The 20,366-nt window shown below is 39.1% G+C and overlaps 1 protein-coding gene across 1 annotated transcript; it reads left to right on the top strand.

Moving 5' to 3' along the window:
• Positions 1–17,519: 17,519 nt before the first annotated feature.
• LOC119525757 (ret finger protein-like 4A) lies at positions 17,520–19,148 on the top strand. The gene is made up of 2 exons (XM_037824550.1): positions 17,520–17,811; positions 18,577–19,148. Exons 1-2 carry the CDS (start codon positions 17,526–17,528, stop codon positions 19,146–19,148), a joined length of 858 nt encoding a protein of 285 aa, XP_037680478.1. The 5' UTR covers positions 17,520–17,525.
• Positions 19,149–20,366: the final 1,218 nt, after the last annotated feature.

Here is a 20,366-nt window from a genome sequence, read left to right on the forward strand (position 1 = left end):
CTTCCAGGCATTAAGTTTGGTAGTATCAGAGATGCCACTAGATGGAGGTATAAGGCAATGATCCTGAATAATATTATTTGATGGCCAATTCTACTAAATAGCAATGCCCAAATTTCTGAAAACACCTCTTTTGCTGATATTTTTCCTGAGTGTATGGCTGATCTATAGGTAAAGTGAAAGGCAAGACATTTTCTTGTAATTGGACTCTTTGTCATTTAACTGAGTCACAATTTTTTGTCCCTGAGTTGTATATATATGATTATTTTGTGCCAAACTAGAGGTGTCTGTAAGAGGATTTGTGAGACACTCACATGTTAGTTTCTTGTGTATAGTAGGCTTAGGGAATGGTTTCCAAAACATGCCTTGTTGAAGACCACATATTTCTAAATGAACATTCCTAGGTTCAGGATAGATGGTTCATTGTTCTCAATGATATTTTGGGAGAGTGAAAGGAATGTCAGTCATGGTTATGACACTAGATAAATTCCAAGATATTACTGGACCAGGATGATGCATAGCTTTTTTCCATTGCAATCTAAAATCCACTGATAGAATAAACCCTAGGAAAAGTCCTATAATTATTAGTCCAAAAAAGAACAAGCAAAGTTTTCATGTAGATGTGGCACTGCATGAATGTGGCACTACAAAAATATTTGAACCTCACCTGTGGAGTGGGTTTTGAGATTTCTTCATTTTCCCATCCTGGATCCTTGAGATCAATATTGGGATATTTTTTGTAAAAAGTCCATGTGTCTGTCCCATTCTAAATCATTCAATCCTGAAGATTGTGGACTGGTATATAATTTCCAATTATGAGCAGTGGCTTCATATTATCCATACTAACCTTTTGTCCTTAGCCAAGAGGATCCAGTATCTCAACAGAACGGTCATCACATACTGTAAGAATTTCAGTAGCTTTTTCCAACATGGAAATAGGGAAGTATACTTCTGTACTCTTTCCTGGATGAATTGGCTAATGAAAGGTTTCCAACCAGGAATGCAGGAGGATGATGCAGCAGACGTAAGCTCCTTTCTGGGTTCTTGTAACAAAGATAATCGTTCTTCTTTAGATAAAATAGCATCATCTACATTTGCAAAATGTAAGTTAGAATTAGCACCAAACATTAACTTATGAGGTGTTTGATGCATCTGTGAGGGTGGTATATTACTGATGGAAAGTTAAATAAAAGGCATAAGTGGATATTACTTTTGAGGCCATTCATATAACAGTTTAGTTAAGACACATTTTATTTTACCATTTTCCTTTTTACCTTTCCATGACTTTGGGGGTGGTAAGGGTTATTAAATGTTAACTGTATACTTCTGTCCTTGGCCCATTGTCACAAGGTGGCAGAAGTGAATGCTGATCCTTGATCAGAATGAAGCCCCTTAGGAATTGCAGAACCTGATAAAAAGTTGAGAGCATTAATAGTTGCATTAGCACTTTGGGTCTTGGTTATACAATAACCAACACTATTCTGTTCCAGTATCAACAACAAGAATATGTTCATGACAGTGAGATGGTGGTAAAGGACCAATATAATTCCAACAAAAACTTTTCAAAAGGTTTATGAGGATGAATAATTGTTTTTGGAGGAGTAGGAGTTTGGGTGGAAGCATTAGTTACTTGGCACATCTCACAATTGGCTAAAACAGATTTGACTGTTTTAATCACATTAGGCTACTGGTATCTATTTTTTACTTTAATTAAGATGGCTTCCTATCCTCCATGAATTGTTCCAAATGCATTGTGGGCATGCTGGGCCAATTATCCTCCTTCCATATCTGGAGGAATAATCCTTTTCCTTTCATTTGTTTAATAATAACATTAAGATTTCCCAAAAATATATATATTTTACAGGGTACCACTTAAGATTAGGACTCTTTGAGTCCAAGATTTGTTCCAGCTACTTGTCCAGGCTTGGTAAGTTTTTATTCTTGATATGAATAACTGTACCTTGTTTTTTGGTGCCCTGACTCATGTACCACCTAGATAATGGGCTTATTTTGCTAACAACTAGCAATAAATTCCCATTTATGTTGCAGATGTTTTTCTTATTTTTAATAAATCCATTGGATATCCAAATATCCAATTCTTCATTAACACTTTTAGCTATAGACATGCTGTCTGTAACTATTAAAATTGGCTCTTTCTTCATCATAGCTTTTTGATGGCAATTTCTAGGGCCCTGTGATTGTTAGGTTCATGTGTCAACTTCACCAGGTGATGGTACCCAGGTGTCTGGCCAAGCAAGCACAGGCCTGACCTTTACTGCAAGAACATTTGTGGCTGGTTAATAAACCAGAAGGCTGGTTCATTAAATCATCAGTCAATTGGCTGCAGCTGTGACTGATTACATCAATGAAGGGCATGTCTTTCACAGTGAGAGAATGCAATCAGCTAGATTTAATCCAATCAATTGAAGACTTTTAAGTGAGACAGATAGAGGACTTTCAGTTCTTCTTCAGATAGCCAGTGAAGAATTTTCTGAGGAAATCATCAAAGTTGCCAGTTCATCCCCTGAGGAGTTCATTGAACACTTTCATTGAAGATACCAGTTCACTGCTTGAGGAATTTATCAAACATCTTCATTGGAGTTGCCAGTTTGCTGCCTGCTCTACAGAATTTGGACTCATGCATACCCACGGTTGCATGAGACACTTTTATAAAATCTTATATTTATAGATATCTTTTGTTGATTCTGTTTCCCTAGAGAACCATAATTAAGGCACTTATTTCAGCATATTGCACAGCATGATCCCCTAAGGGAAATCTCTGTTGTTTAATAGTAAAGAAATTAGGGTTAAATTTATATTTCACTATTCCTATACCAGCAGAATGTATTTTCTGGGGATTAGGATTTTTAATAGCTGACCTGTCAGTATAATATATTGCTGTATATGAAGTTAAATCATATTCTGAGAGAACTTACATTTTATCATTTCTCAAAGGCTGTGGTAAATTTTGAATGTCTGGAAGGGTAGGATCATGGTAAATATTAATTGGAGGTTTTCAGAATATGTCATCTGAGTAATTCATTGGGAATGCAAAGCTTTTCTTTCTGGCAGGAGTGTTTCTTGAATACATGTTGGTGAGGCTAAAGGTGAAAAATATATACTTGTGCACATTTGCCAAGTCTAGACCCCTAAATATTGCCTTGTGCACTGTTCCGAGAATCATCTTAGTGAGCTTCAATTTTATTTCAGCAGGGGTAAATATAATATTAACATATTGAATGGTGTTCTAGTTTGCTAATGCTGCCAGAATGCAAATCACCAGTAATGGATTGGCTTTTATAAAAGGTGGTTTATTTGGTTATACAGTTACAGTCTTAAGGTCATAAAGTGTCCAGGGTAACACATAAACTGTTGGGTACCTTCACTGGAAGATGGCCAATGACATCTGGAAAACATGTTAGCTGGGAAGACATGTGGCTGGTGTCTGCTTTGGAGTTCTGGTTTCAGAATGGCTTTCTCCCAGGACTTTCCTCCCCAGGTTTCAGCTCCTCATAAATGTCACTCTTAGTAGCTTTTGGGGCATTTGTCTTCTCTTAGCTTCCCTGGAGCAAAAGTTTGCTTTCAACAGCCATCTTCAAACTGTGTCTCATCTGCAGCTCCTCTCTGAGCTCCTGTGAATTCCTCAAAATGCCCCTCTTGGCTGTAGTAAGCTCACTCCTTCTGTCTGTGGTTATATAGTGCTCTAGTAAACTAATCAAGGCACATGCTGAATGGACAGGGTCACACCTCCATGGAAATTATCCAATGAAAGATCTCACCCACCCACAGTTGAGTGACATCTCCATGGAAACATCCAATCAAAAGGCTCCAACCCAACCAACACCAATAAGTTTCCTGCCCACACAAGACTGCATCAAAGATAATGGTGTTTTGGGGGACATAATACATCCAAATCAGCAGAAATGGGTTTTTACCTTCTTTATTAAATATTTGAATAAATCCTATATAGTTGGTGAACTATGAAGTTTATTAAAGGTTTTCGAATATTCCTGTTTTTTTTAAATGAGGCATCATTCAATATTTATATTATTTTTGTAATGCCATACCTTCTTTTTTCATCTATTGAATGTGTTGCCCCTTTGCTTTGCTAATAACCATTTGCAAAGGTATAGTTAAGTCAGCAAAATCTGTAATAAAATTGCAAGCAAAAGTTAAAAACCTCAATATCTTTGTAACCTGTGTTTCAGCATTTTAGGAGGTGAGATAGAAGAGTTTTTAAACTCTGCAGCTAAACCACAACCTTTTTTTAGTAATATTGAAACCAAACAATGTAACTTCTTCTTTTGTTATGTTTGACTTTTTTAAGGAAACAATATGCCCACTCTTTGACAAGATTTTAAACACTTATTTTAGTGTAAATAAATGTTTCTCTGTTACATTGTAAAAACATGTATTATCCACATAAAACTCTATATCTGGTATTTCTTTTAATCTACCCACTACATTGACAGTAAGTAATGTTGGACTTTTAATGAAACTCTGAGATAACATTGCCCACACTAATTTGTTTTTCTTTCCATGTTTATGCTGTTAATCAGTGACTTTCTTTTGTAATGGGATGTGCCCAGAATCCACTTGATAAATCCAATGTAGTTTTATATCATTTTCTTTGCATCTGTGTTAATATCCCTATTGAATGTTGGTTTTGAACTGCTATTAAAGGAATAACTGCTCCAAAATTTAAAACCATCCAAGATCTATTAAATTTGGGAACTGGATAGATGTGGGAATTCATAAAGCTATTTTGATGAGTAATATTCCTTGGTTTATTAATCATCTATCACAGTTTGGATGGCAAGTTTTGCCTTGCAATTTACTGGTACTCCTTCTGTGGCTTTGGTGCAACAGTTTCTGCTGCAATGTGATGAGGAGGAATTTTTCTATAACCAACCTGGTTTTCTGACTTTTGCTATAAGGAATCATATTTATGTAAAAGTAACCTTAGTTTATCCTTGCCTTGTTCAAAGAGGTTAGAACTCTTAATAATACAATTTTTGTATTCCTTAAGTGGTAATTTAATAGTAAGTTCTACTTCAAAATTTGTTAGTTTAATCCAAGGCACAACCTTAGCAGCTATTAAAGCATAATTTAATTCTATAGGGATGACACCCTACAACTTTATGTCCATCCACTTTAAAGGTTAAATAGTACATAGGCATTTTTGTTTATCATGAATAGTTTGTATTTCCTCATAGCTTACCCTATCATTATCATTTAAATATTCTTTTGGAAAATGAGAAACCTCTGCCATGGGTCATAATGTCCTGTAATTATTTTGCCCCTGTGTTGGAACTGAAGTCCCATTGTGAGATGAAGTAGAAGAGGGAAGTGAATGTATTTGTTGCTCTAAGTACACAGTCCTATTATTTTCTCCTGACATTTGGGGCTAGAGATTACTCTGAGCACCTTTGTCTTTTGACTGGTCTCATTGTGGTTATTGTTATTCTTGATGTTCTCATTGTTTATAGGGATTTGGAGAATTTACCTCTAGTCTATCAAACCATCAAGGAAGATTCACATTGGGTCTCAGATTATGGCATCTGAGAGGATCTTTTCCACAATTCTGAGGTTCTTGGAGTTTTGGGCCTTGCAAACCTTCTCAGTCCTGTTGTCCTCTATTACCCCCAAAGTTTCTTCCATTTCTAGGAAGAGGGAGTGCTTGTGGATAATGTGGAGGATGTTGGGATGGATGAGAGGATTTGAAGCCTCCTTTATTCCCATTGCCTCTTTGTTGTTGTCTTTCTCTGTTGCCTCCCTGTTGAGTATAGCATTGTTGAGACCATGGTGCATGGGGCACAGGTTGCCCAAGGATGATAAGTCCAAGGGTTTGATATACTTCAGTGACAATTTTAGTAAAAGCACTTGCTTTAGCATTATCATCTGGAAGTATAGATAATTGGGCTTAAACAGTAACTACTGCTGCTTGCCCTGGAGGAAAATATCAAACAATGTCACTAACTAGTGTGTAGTCAACATTAGAGAACATCATCCCAGTAGTAAAAGCCACTATAACACCATCAGAATTAGCAATATCCTTCAACACAGTGAGCAAATGATGTAATGCCAAAGTTTCAAGAGCTCTTTGATAAATAGCAGCTATGATGTTATTCCAGCCCTGTGCTTCTTGATTTGTGCCATGCAATGTGGCATGTGAAGCTAACACAACCTGTCTTCACATGGGTCCACTACTGACAGGCTTTATGCCTTCTATAGCTTATACATTTCATTTTGTCCAAGCAAAAATGTTATGACCTGTGGGTCATTAGGTGTTGCTCCTACAACCACTCCAAGATGATTTGTAGGCAAGGTTAATGCCCTGGGTTGAGGTTGTATAATAACCTGTGGCTAAAGAGGAGGATTTTGTGGCTGAGGTGCCCCCATAGCTTGCTGCTGTTGAAATATATATATATTATTTCTCTCAGAAGTGCTACTTCTTCTTGTATCTACTGGTTATTTAATAGTGCTAATTCAGCAATTGTTATGGGTAGGAAATGATGGCTTAAATCATCCCCTGGCAGCCAATGACCAGTATAAAATGATCCAGGTCTATATTTTCCAGTTAAAAACTGTAAACCCCCTAGTTTAGTCATTAATTGTGCATAAGAAACATTCAGTATGAAATCTATAGTTAAATAAACAGGTCCAGGTGCAGGTGAATAGGTTGGTTGTGGTAACAGCTGTCTGTTTCCATCCTTAAGATCAATTTGAATCCTAGTAAACCTTCTGCCTACTCCCCATGGCTCTGCATCAACTCTTAAAGTAAGAATATCCTGATGCTCTGGAGTCCTAGCTTCTGGTAACTCTATTAACATTTATAATCCTGCAACATCAAAATTTTCAGGTTGAGTCATTACTTTAGACAGTGCCTAAAGTCCCTAGGGAAAATTAACCAAGGTACAAAAATCAAAATTATTCTTCTCTTGAGCCTCATGTTGGGTACAAATTGTCACAGTTTCATTTTTTTAAACTTGTTTTTTAGACTTGTGATTTCCATTAGAAAAAGCCTGTGCCTTGTCAGGTCATGATTTGATCAGTTTGGGCTTTATTAAGTAACTTCCCATTCAAGAGTAGAAGGATAATCAGTGCTTTCCAAGGCATCCCAAATTAAACTGTGCTTCCTATGCAAATGCAGCTTCAAAACACTTTCCCTACCCCACCCCCACCCCACCTCATCAGGCTCACTCTTTCCATTCCCTCCTACAAAGAAACCATTTCTCAGAAGTGTGTTGTTTCTTGATCCACAAGTGTGCTCAGTTTGTGAAAAATCCATTGAGCTATATGTTTACAATGTACTCACTTTTCTGTATGTATATTAAACATCAATAAAAAGTATTTTAAGGAAAAGAGTATAGGGATAAACAATAGTTTAAAACTAAGGAGCATCTAAGACAAGAATTTAACACAATTTTACTAAAGGAGCACTTAAGGTAAAAGGAACAAGTTTACAATGTGAAAATTAATTAATGCATTACCAAGTCTGAGAGCTCCTGCTTCTCCAGATGCAGCTGGATATGAGATTAGAAAGTGCCCCCTGTTTGAGATATGAGTTATTTATAGCATTTTAATTTGCATTCAATAAATTATATTTTATTTTTACATTTGAACCATGAATGGTAAACAAAGCAGCATGAACCACGAATGGCTCACAAAGCATTTTAATAATCAAGTGATTCATGAAGTGTCATGATCCATGAGTGGTTCAAGATCAAAGGGGGGTATTCACAGTGTTGTTAGAGACTTAGCCTTAAATCTCTGCAAACTCTACTAATAATATTTCTACTAATTATGCTATGACTTCTGCAAGAGAATATAGCATACTTTTTACTTTATACTATTTAAAAATTAAAAAAGAAATTACTATTACTTATTTCTAACTTACTAATATAGTTTTCTTATTTATTTTATGATTAGTTTAGCTATTATATCATGTTGATAAACATACATTTGATTAGGAATGCATTCAACCTTGCTACATTACTTACTACTTATCTATAATTAAAGAAACAGCTGCAGCCCCATCTTGTTTTCTTTTTACACAGAGAACCAGATAATTACACGTTATCTATATCTAAAAAGGTTGAAAAGCACTTTGTGCTTTCTTAAAAATATTGAAAGCTTTTTTGACTGTTTAGTTTTACCTTTAGTATATATATTCTTTTTATTTTATTTTTATTCTTATTTTTATTTTTTGGAGTAATGAAGATGTTCAAAAATTGATTGTGGTGATGTAGGTACAACTATATGATGATACTGTGAACAACTGTTTTGCACTTTGGATGATTGTATGGTATGTGAATATATTACAATAAAAACGGTAAAACAAAAACAAAAACAAAAGCCAACAAGCTGACAAACATAATAACAAAGCTAAAGCACATGGAACGTGGAATAATTATATTCCATAAAGGGAATAATCCATAACATCAGGCACATCTGAGAAGAAGCACAAAAGGAGAGGAAATGAAATGCAAACAAGTCGGTTAAATGACACAAAAATAGAGTAAGAGGCCAAGTACGCATCACTCAACCCCCCCACCGCCGCAGTAACTGCCTGAGATGCAAATGGACAAAATACCGTAAGTAGAAGGCTGGACTTTGTCAGACTCATGAGTGAAAACAAAAACAGATATAGGCTGACCGAATGTCAGTCAGGACGCAAAAAGCTGTTTAAAAAAAAAAGATAAGAAAAGGTATACCACAGGAACACTAAGCCAAAGAACGCTGATGCAGCTCAATCAACATGGGACACCGGCGACTTTGAACAGAAAGCACCGCCAGGAGTAAGGAGGGCGGTTCATGAGCAGGGAGGAGGGACTCAGGGCGGGGCGGTGTTGGCCTGGGCTGAAAGGGCCTTACTGGAGGCCGCGCGGTCCCTACAGCCTGGTCCTGCCTCCTCCGGCCCAACCCCAGACCCCGCCCTCCCGCTCCCGCCCAGGCCTGTGGGAGCCCCGCCACCGAGGAAGCCCCTCCCCGCCCGCACCATCCAACCCGCCCAAGCCACAGACCGTGCCCCTCCCCTGCCTGGACCCCGCCCGCCCCGAGGGCCCCGAGGGCCCGGAGAAAGTCGGCCTCACGGGCTCCGACAGAAGCTGCCTCCAGGTGGCGCCTGGCAGCGGGACAGGCGGCGGGAAGTCTCCCTCTCCTTTCCGCGTTCCCCTGGCAACGCTGTCCGCTGCGTGGGGCGGGGCTGGGAGGAGGCCGGGGAGACAGACTCCTCCTCGGGTTGCCTGGCCAGGGGGTGGGGGTAGTGCATGGGAGAGGGGCTCGGAAAACTTTCGCGGGATCCGTGCGGACTTGGGGAGATTCTGGCCGTGGCCTGGCCAGGGCCGCAGTGCACGGACCTTCCAGGCAGTCGGAGGCCGGCAGGTCCCGGCTGTGGAGGGAGGGAGGAGGCGAGAGGGCGGGACCTCGGGGCTTGGAAAACAAGCCGAGGCTTGGGCCGGCCGGGACGCGCGTGTGTTTGTTTTTCTGGAAAGGAAACTTGTCTTTTGGAAAGAGCTTCACCCTGACTGGCAAATTTTCGCCGAGACTCGGGGGGTTGGGGCCGCGGATGCGGGTGTTTTCGTTGTGTTTCCTCTCTGGAAATGAAGCCCATCGGTTATTCTGGAACCACTTCCAAGTGAAGGGCAAGTTGCAAAAGTGAAACCAACGTAGTCCCTTGGGGAGCTCCCAAAGACTCCAGAACAGAGGAAGAGGCGTGGATAGAGGGGAGCTTGCTTAGGGAGGGAACCCTGGGTCATGTTCTTCGGATGATGGTACCCGCGCCTTGGACGGACGGAGACTTGACTCGGTATCTCAGCACAAACAACGCCAAAGAGGACGATCATAAATACCGGCTTTATTCGGTTTCTCAGAAGCTCGTCAATGACGATGACAAGAAATAACCATAGTGGTTACCAATAACATTCCTGATCAATGACCACAAGATCAGTGGACAACAATAAAAGAAGATTCATTCATTCATTATATTACTAATAAGCCCAAGAGGGACAGGAGAATGCAATGCAGACAGGACACCCAGGGGAGGGACGTGGGGTGGGGTGAGAGTGAAAGCCCTGCCCTGCCCACCTAGAATAGAAGGTCCCCTACTGCATCAGGGCCCTCCCCTCACTTCACTCCCTCCCCGTTCACACACACATGAGGGGAGAGAGAGGGAGACAGTTCCTTTACATTCATGGTTTGGGCGGCACCACCCTCCATCTGTTGCCACTCAAAAGTGAGTCCTTGCCGGATGCACACTAGAGTCAAATAAGTGACACCGGGTGTATTAGGGTTCTCTAGGGAAACATAATCAACAAGAGATATATAAGATTTTTATAAGTGTCTCACACAACTGTGGGTATGCGTAGTCCAAATTCCATAGGGCAGGCAGCAGACTGGCAACTCCAACAGAGATGTTCGATGAACTCCAGGAAATGGTTTGCTGGTCAGCTGAAGTGAATGTCCTCTGTCTAGCTTAAAAGTCCTCAACCGGTTAGGTTAAATCCAGCTAATTGTATTCTCTCATTGTGGAATACATGCCCTTCATTGATGTAATCATTTACAGCTGCAGCCAATTGACTGATGATTTAATGAACCAGCCTTCTGTTTTATTAACCAGCCACAAATGTCCTTGCAGTAATGGTTAGGCCAGTGCTTGCTTGACCAGACACCTGGGTACCATCACCTGGCCAAGTTGACGCATGAACCTAATGATCACACCGGGATTTTGAGATGAGACAAAGTTTATTTAGCAGTGGCTATCTTGAGGAAGACAGGAGGAGAGGTCCTCAAATCTGTCTCCCATATTGGAAAAAAAAGTTTTATAGTTTTCAAACAAAGGCAGGTCTAGATGTTGAAGTTAGAGATAGTCTAATTTCTGATTATGTGTAGATCAATCACATGCTTAGTTCATTTGAAGTTTAAGGTTTAAGTAATTGAAAATTTCAGCCACAAGCCAACTCTGATTAGTACTGGCTTCTGGAGTGCCTGACTCATGTTATTTCTTTAGCAAACATTGAGAGATTAAGCTCAGGAATATCAGACTTCAGAGCTCCAAAGCAAGATAAAGGAATACATGCCAGGCCACACACACACTCCCATGGTGAGCAGGAGCCCAGGCACATAGGGCATGGACTGCATGTGCAACTGCATCTCCCCCACCCCCATCCTCCACATTGTCCCTGGGAAAGTGGCTTGGGACTCTAGGGCCCTGCCAGCCACTCTCTGACCCCTCACAGATCATTGTGACCCCTAGAGTGAGATGGGAGGATCTCAGACCTGTGAGGCTTAGCTAGCAGAAGCACCAGGTGTGAGACTCACCACAGCCCTGATGTCAGAGCTTGGGTCACCCATGAGGACAAGTGGGTGTATGAGGAGAAAGAGTAAACTGTAAGAGCTCCTCCCAAGGAACAGGGGTCACCCCTGGGGCCTCCCACTTATTCTCCACCTCTCATCTCTTCACCATGCCACACTAGAGTTAAGCTCAATAGGGCCATTTTGCCTCACCTGATTCTGCCAAGTTGCCTCCCTTGGCTGTGGTTTCACTGGAGAGTAGGAAATGACAGTGGGAATCTCTTTCACCCATTCATGCCAGTCACTAATTAGATGAGGAGGCATTTGGTTATCTTTACCTTTTACCCAGGCATCATTGAACTTCTTCACTTAGACATTCAGAGCACTGGGCAGAAATCACATCTCATCAACACCCAACATGGACCTTCATGATGCTTTGTTTTAATTAAACAGTGGATTCCCCTGGCCTGAACCAGTTCAAAGTCAGTGAAGCTCTGTGGGGATCCTGAGCCCAGGGGCAGATTCAGTGCAAGGGAGAAGAGGGGAAGGGTTGGTTAGACCCCTTGGCAGGAATTCCCAATGAAGTGAACTCTGCCCAGTTCCCCCACCAAGCCAGCCAGTGTTCAGGGTGGAGGGTCCCCAACAGGGAGCCAGCAGGCCCCATGGGGGCATGGACACTGGGGGACTGGCAGCAGCAATGACTCTGGACCTGAGCCAGGCCCTTTTGGTGGATTGCCCCAGCTGTGGTGGGCAACACTAGGAAAAATGTATTTGGAAAGCAATGTTATGTATTTATGGCAGGGAAGTATTCTGTTCAGTTGATACATTAAAAATGTTAGAGAAGAGAAAAACAGGGAAACTTTATGAATCAAAACTCAGATTTTAATATAAATAATTAGGAAAGATATCACCTGTCAAATATTATATTGATACAGAAGTACACTTTGAGATTTAGGATTCATTGGCCTTCTGTATTCATGTATCCTGAAGTTTCAGAACAATTGACAGCCTTTTTATTCTATAATAATGACTATGACTAAAGGTGCACTATAGAGATTTTAAACACAAGGAATATCTTCATCAGATCTAAGTACTGCATAATTCATTAAAATGAGATTAACAAACACCCTTATAACCAATAAATAAATTTTATGTGTAAGATGGAGAAATGATTAAATGTCTGTAAAACATCCAGAATTAAATACACTACTTTTACCATCACTAAACTATAAAGTTTCTCTCTAACATTTACCTGGCCCTGTGCTTGTCTAGTTAGCAATCATCCCATAGGTGCTACAAGATATTGAGTGCTGTCTTAATGTTACTTCTCAACTTTGATGGTATAAATTATTCCTTCTCCCTCTAGTGCTCCAGTCTTGGCTGCCACAATGCTGCATGGTCTAATCATTTTTCTTACTACACAATTGGTTGTTATTGAGAGATGCTTTTGTCATTTATTGATACTCATTTCTCATGTTACAACTTTGGACCACAGATAGAGTGAACACAATTGAACTTTTTTACAGGTCTTCAGATTTTTTTTTAGGGTTGCAGAGTTACTAAGGACTTTCAAATGCAAATAACTGTAAAACTCAGATATTGTTTAGGAGATTTGAGACCCCTGCTTCCATCAACATGGTGTACCCTGCTTTACACAGCCACAGAAAAATACTGAAGATACATGATGTGCTATTAAATTATTTTCAGATGGACCTTCAGTGAACCCATGGAGTTACCGGGGTCTCATGTACATGGAGAGGCTGAATGTAGAGTTTTAACTCTGCAATCAGCTGTTGACATGACTTTGAGGAGCAGATATATCTGCTTCAGTCCTTTGAGTCTTGGGCTTCATGACACATATAAAGGTCAGGATGTAGAGAATTTGGCTCCTCAGTCCTTCAAACATAGGAGATATTTAAATTAGGAAATGCCAGTGATAAGTGGCAAGAAATGCTTTACCACTGCCCCTGAGGAAGGAAAGTAAACTCATCTCTGTTCAAAGCCCTAATTGCAAAAATTATCATAGGTAATTGAAGTCCCTTGTGTTGTCTTTGAAGCTTAATTTTCTCTTCTCCTTAATGGAAGAACTCTGAACCCAAGAAGTTAACATGAATGCAACTCCAGGCTGAAGGATATTTGGGGGGCACCTACTAGAGGCAAAAAGCTAAACCACTGCCATGGTCTTTTCCACAAATCTGACCTTCTAGTATTATCAAAAAATATAACCTCTACTCATGATAGACTCAAACCAAATAAATGAAAACACATTAGGGATCAATTTTCCATGAGCAAAGTCAATGAATCTTGAAATACAAGAATAAGTGCTCCTAAAAATGTGATAATATACTAAAAATCACTATAAAATCAATTAATTTAAATGTAATAAAGTGTTAAGATAAGAAATAAAACCTCATATATACTATATACATATGCTACACTCTAGTATATATGAATTATAATTGTAGCTCCAAAGCAATGGACAAATTCAATGTGAAAGGATGTTGTGCCAGTTTGGGTGTATTGTGGCTCCCAAAATGTCACTATCTTTGATGCAATCTTGTGGGGCAGATTCATTAATCTTTTTGATTAGGGTGTGACCTTTCATTGGATGTTTCCATGGAGATATGACCCACCCAACTGTCGTTGATCACTTTGGATAATTTCCATGGAGGTGTTACCCCACCCATTCAGGGTGGGTCTAAATTAAATCAGAGATGCCATATAAATGAGCTGACAAACAGAAAGAAATCAGTGCAGCTGTGAGTGACATTTTGAACAGCAGCTGAGAGTGACATTTTGAAGTGTAGTTGAGAGTGACATTTTGAAGAGGAGCTACAGCCAAGAGGGACACTTTGAAGAATGCACAGGAGCTGAGAGAGTAGCTGTAGATGAGAGACAGTTTGAAGATGGCAACTGAAAGCAGATTCTTGCTCTGGAGAAGCTAAGAGAGTAAAAACACCTGAAGAGCAACTAAGAGTGACATTTTTGAGGAACTGCAGCCTAGAGAGGAATGTACTGGGAGAAAGCCATTTTGAAACCAGAACTTCGGAGCAGATGCCAACCATTTGCCTTCCCAGCTAACAGAGATTTTCTGGACACAATTGACCAACCTCCAGTGAAGTTACCCTTTGTTGATGGACACTTTATGGCCTTAAGACTGTAACTTTGTTAGCAAATAAACCCCCGTTTTTATAAAAGCTAATCCATTTCTGGTGTTTTGCATTACAGCAGCATTAGCAAACTAGAACAGATGTCTAATAAAATATGGGTTATAGTTGTTAGAGTTTTGTGTTTTTCACTTTGCCTGAATAAAAGAGTAGTTTGTGAGATTTGGGATTGTTTCTGCTTTGAATTTCAAATGATAAGAGTGCCCAAAATCACCTTGTGAATGCAAGACATTTAATTTAATCAGCCAAGAATAATCTAATCCCCCTCCCCCATATATCCTAATTTTTCATTCTCTCTCTTTAAATCCATCATAATGATCACTTATGAGTAATATACAGCAGGACAAATCATTTTTTAAAGAGAACAAAAATGACTTGTTTAAAAAATGAACTGGTCTCATTTTTACTAATATATCTTCTGCTAACAAGATGTATATAGAAGTATAATAAGAAATATATTTTACATTTTTGATACTTTGATAAAATACAGGATCTTGACTGACTGATTGTGGAATAGTCGGAGCATTTTATATACTAAACCTCTAAAAGTGAATTTTCACAATCTTGAAGGAAAACATCTTTTAAAGAAGTGACCATAGTTTATTCAGTGTGATTTTAGGAAATATTTTTGAGTAGGTTTAATTAATTTCCTTGATCTAAATGCTAGGAGGTTTTATTTTGTGGGCAAAAAAAATATATTTGAATCTACCTTCATTCATAAATATTAATATCAATGCCAAATATTTTGTTAAAAAAGTTTCTCTCCTAATTCTGAATCTTACCATCAACAGCAATAATGTTTAAAATGTAATCTGGAATAATAACATGGCAATATTTGTCCATACTAATAAGAAAAAAACCTTCCAAAATAAAATTGTCTCCTTCATGGTAACCTCTCTGTCATCATTAAAACTCTCATTAATGCCACAATTAAATCTACTTGATTAAATAAAGAGGAGAGGCAGGATATGAAGTTATAAGTGGGGTCCTCACCAATAAAAGCCCTTTGTCAGTGGATGCCACTCCAGAACTGAGCTGATAGTGGAAGCAGCCATAAGAGAACCTAGTGGAGAAGAGGTGAGTCCAATCTTATGCCACTTCAACTTCTCAAATGTCTGTGAATGGCAGACAGCAAGGACCAGGCAATGGATAAATTGATTATTTCAGCAAGTGTCTCTCAGTGCCACACACAGTTTGTGCTTAGGGACGCTTTGGCCCCACTGCTCCAGGAACAGTAGACAAAACCCTAGCTTTTAAATACTGAGGCTGAAGAAGTGATAGTTTTCATTTTCCTTAATCAAATCCTAGCTTAGACAACTCTACCAGATGGTAAGTTAAGGTTCTCCCATTGACTTATTCAACCTCTCGGTTGCTGTTTGGGTTTTTGCCACAGCCAAGTCAGACCAAGAGGGAGACACAGAAAATCTCTGAATTTAGACCAGCACTGTTCAGTAGAAATATAGTGTGACTTACATATGTAATTACACATTTTCTAGTAGCCACATTAAAGAAAGTAAAATGAAAACAAGTCAAAGTAATTTAATACCCTAAGTATTATTGTTTCAACATATGATTGATTTGAAAGCTTTTAAAGAGATATTTTACACTCTCTTTTCCTTACTCTTTCAAAATGCCATTTGTATTGTACACTCATTGCAAATCTCAATTTAGATCTGTTAGGTTTTTTGACTGGGAAGAGAAGAGATCAAAACGTAATTAGAGAAAGTCTTATTGTAGCCATGCACAAGCAGGCTGAAACCTAAAAGTGGCAACAGCCTCAATCAAAAGTGGGAGTACAGTTTTATAGCCTTTTGGGAGGGGGATTAGGGAATAATTGTTGGTGGGTGTGTGCCAGTTTGAATGAATTATGTCCCCTGAAATGCCATTATCTTTGATGCAATCTTGTGTGGGCTAACCTATTAGTGTTGATTAGACTGTAATTCTTTGATTGAATGTTTCCATGGAGATGTGACCCACCCAACTGTAGGTGATAACACTGATTAAATAATTTCCATGGAGGTGTGACTCTGCCCAATCAGGGTGGGCCTTTATTAGTTTACTAGAGGACTATATAAGCTCAGACAGAAGGAGGGAGCTTGCTACAGCCAAGAGGGACAGTTTGAAGAATGCATAGGAGCTGAGAAAGGAGCTGCAGCTTACCGAGACATTTTGGAGACAGTCTTTGAAAGCAGATTTTTGCTCTGGAGAAGCTAAGAGAGGATAAACACCTGAAGAACAACTAAGAGTGATATTTTTGTGGATATTTAGCCTATAGAGGAACGACCTGGGAGAAAGCCATTTTGAAACCGGATCTCTGGAGCCGTTGCCAGCCACATGCCTTTCCAGCTAGCAGAGGTTTCTTGGACACCATTGGCCATCCTCCAGTGAAGGTACCCAATTTTTGATGCCTTATCTTGGATACTTTATGGGCTAAAGACTGCAACTTTGTAACCAAAAAAACCCTTATAAAAGCTGATACATTTCTGGTGTTTTGCAAAAAGGCAACATTAGAAAACCAGAACAGTGGGTAAGATAGAGAAGTAAGGAGTTGAGTCAGGGGACTGGTTTGCTCAGGGTAATATAGGGAGTGGACATGGAGGTTATTACTTTATGGGGAACTTTGCTTTTTGTCCTTGCTCAGACTGTCACATTAGGTAAGAGTGGGCTTTATGTAAACAGTAATGTCTGTTGTGGGAGAGCTTCTATGGGTGTGCTGTGTATGTGTTGGGGTGGGGAGTTTTGCCTAAAAAGATCAAGTAATTTTTAGGTGACCATGAGCCACAAGAGTTTTGTGCCCACCATATTGGACAATTCAGGTCTAGATCCTTTCACAACTTCAACTTAAAGTCAAATGATGACTTCTGTTCTTCATTCCAACTAGATTCCAAATACCAGATGTTCAAGGCCATGAGTGTTTATACTTGTATGTGTAGTGTATTTTCATTACCTGATGCTAGTGATAGCATGTAGAAAGTATATGACAACTTTATATATGTAAAGTTGAGATTCCTAGGTCATTCAATTCATATAAATTCTAATCATGCACATTTTTCCCTGGCAGTGGCCATGGCTGAACACTTTAAAGAAGCAGGTAGATGTCCTATCTGCATGACTTATCTTGAAAAACCAATATACTTAAAATGTGGATATGTCTGCTGCCTGCACTGCCTCAATTCATTGCAGAAGGAGCCCAATGGGGAGGGTTTATTGTGTCCCTCCTGCCCTATTGTCTCTCAGAAGGATGACATCAGGCCCAATTGCCAGCTGGGGGCCCTGGTTTTCAAGGTCAAGAAACTGGAACCCCACCTGAAAACTATCCTACAGATGAACTCAAGGATGCTGAAGTTCCAAGGTAAGGAATCTGTATGGCTTCCCACAAAGGGGCCTGAAATAAACAACTATTAAAAGGTTCAATATTAAATATGGGTATTAAAACAAGTCTGGCAGCCAAAACTTGTATGTATCACCAGCAACAGTTGTTCTCACCTCTGAGTGAAGATAAAAGATCCACCTGGGTATTTTCAAGGATGAATATTTTGGTCATGCCTTACAACCCTTTTGTCCATAATGGTAGCCACAGTTGGTAATCCATTCCCTCAGGACTGAGCATTAATTCTTATTGATATAACAACAGGAATGCAAAAATTTACAACACAACTCCCTAGCCAACAAGTTGAAATTGGAATGGATAGCAAAGAAAAAATAAAGTTTAATATTTCAACATCATTTTAAAACAAAATGGAATATATTTTTCTTCAATTAAAATATCCATATGTCTGTATTTTGATAGGGTGTTGTGCTAAAACATATATTAAATTTGAGAGCAAACAACAGTGATTGTCTCCTTCCTCGATCATATGCATTAAAGAGAAGAATAATCAAATAACCACTTAATACAAAGAGAATTTCTACTCTGAATAAAAGGCACATGCCACTATAAAATATATATATTTTGATTTATTCAAGGATTCTAGGTAAACTTCCTCAGGAAAATTTTGATTTAGGAAAAAAACAGAATTAAAGAGACTTAACTGAACTATATACGTGGGAGTTTCAGTAACTTTCAGTGGAGCGGACATAGAGTCTATTTGATAACTGTCTTATTTGTTTTCCACAGTAGATATGACCTTGGATGTTGACTCAGCCAATAACCTCCTAATCCTTTCTGATGATCTAAGGAGTGTCCGATGTGGACTTATAAAACAAAATCGTAAGGAGTGTGCTGAGAGATTCAACCACGCAATCTGTGTTCTGGGCTCCTCTCGGTTCACTTCTGGTCGCCATTACTGGAAGGTGGATGTAGGAACAAGCAAAGAATGGGATCTGGGTGTTTGCAAAGATTCTGTTCACCGACAGGGAACCATTCCACGGTCTTCAGATCATGGCTTCTGGACTCTGGGTTTGAGAGATGGAAAAGTTTTCTCAGCCAGCACTAAGCCACAGACTGCAGTCTGGGTGAATCCCTGGTTACACCAAGTGGGGATTTTCCTGGATATGGATATTGGAAACATTTCTTTTTGTGACATTACTGATGGATCCCATATCTTCACATTCACCAAAATTTCAGCTTCCAAGCCACTGCGTCCATTTTTTTCTCCTTCAATTTCAAGCAATGGAGATCAAGGCTCTCTGACTATTTGTCCTGCAATGAATCCACACATTCCATTCCTCCAGCATAACCCCAAATAGACCAATAAACCCAATGGTTGACAATTTCCTTATGCTTGTACCTGTAGCCTTTTTAACTTGGCACAAACACATTTGAACAAAGTAATATCAGAGAGCCCTGTGATACATTCTAAGAGTTTTATAGTTTTAGCTCTTACAAATTTATACTTTTAATCCATTTTGGTTAAATTTTGTACATGGTATGAGATAGGCACTGTGCTGGTTAGGTTCATGTGTCATTTTGGCCAGGTGATGGTGTCCAGGTGGCTGATGATGCAAGCACTGGCCTAACCATTACTGCAAGGAGATTTGTGGCTGGTTAATATACCAGAAGGCCAGCTTATTAAATCATCAGTCAGTTGATTACATCTGTCCTGATTAAATCAACCAAGGGCATGCCCTCCACAATGAGAGAATTCAATCAGCTGGATTTAATCCAATCAGTTGAAGACTTTTAAGGGAGTAGTGAGAGAAATTTTACTTCTTCAGTCAACCAGCCTCTCCTGGGGAGTTCACTGAAGACTTTTATTGGAGTTGCTAGCTCACCAACTGCCTTAGAGAATTTGGACTTGTGTGTCCCCACAGTTACATGAGACAATTTTATAAAATCTTAGATTTACAGATATCTCCTGTTGGTTCTGTTTCCCTAGAGAACCCTAACTAATACAGGAACCTAACCTCATTCTTTTGCATGTGGATATTCAGCTGCTCTAGAACAATTTATTGGAGAAACAATTATTCTTTCCCCCATTGAATCATCTTGAAATGCTTGTCAAAAATCAATTGACTGTGACATATTTATTTATTGACTCTCAATTCCATCCTATTAATCTATTCATTTATGTTATGCCTGCAGCATACAGTTTCAATTATTGTAGATTTATGGAAAGTTTTGAAATCCATAAGTGTGAGTCCTACAAGTTTGAACTACATTTTCAAGATTTCTAAGCTAGTTGGGTCATCACAATTCCATATGAAGTACAGAATCAAATTTTACATTTTAGTAAAAATGTCTCTGTGGTTTTGATAGAGATTGCATTGAATCTGTAGATTACTTTGTGAACTATTGTCCTACTAATGATATTAAATTTTCCAATGCATGAACACAGGATGTCTTCCCATTTATTTAAGTTTTCTTAATTTCTTTCAGCAATGTTTTGTGGTTTTCATTGTACAGATATTGTACCATATTTGTTAAATGTATTCATAAATAATTTATTCTTTTTAATGCCATAAAAT

Source organism: Choloepus didactylus (genome assembly GCF_015220235.1).
Source record: "Choloepus didactylus isolate mChoDid1 chromosome 26 unlocalized genomic scaffold, mChoDid1.pri SUPER_26_unloc2, whole genome shotgun sequence".
In the NCBI taxonomy this organism is placed as follows: Eukaryota; Metazoa; Chordata; class Mammalia; order Pilosa; family Megalonychidae; genus Choloepus; species Choloepus didactylus.

Bases quoted from the DNA above. Each gene is read 5' to 3' on its own strand.
- LOC119525757 (XM_037824550.1), top strand. From the start codon at position 17,526: ATGGCTGAACACTTTAAAGAAGCAGGTAGATGTCCTATCTGCATGACT. The intron at 17,812-18,576 runs GTAAGGAATCTG...TGTTTTCCACAG, and splicing joins AAGGATGCTGAAGTTCCAAG to TAGATATGACCTTGGATGTT.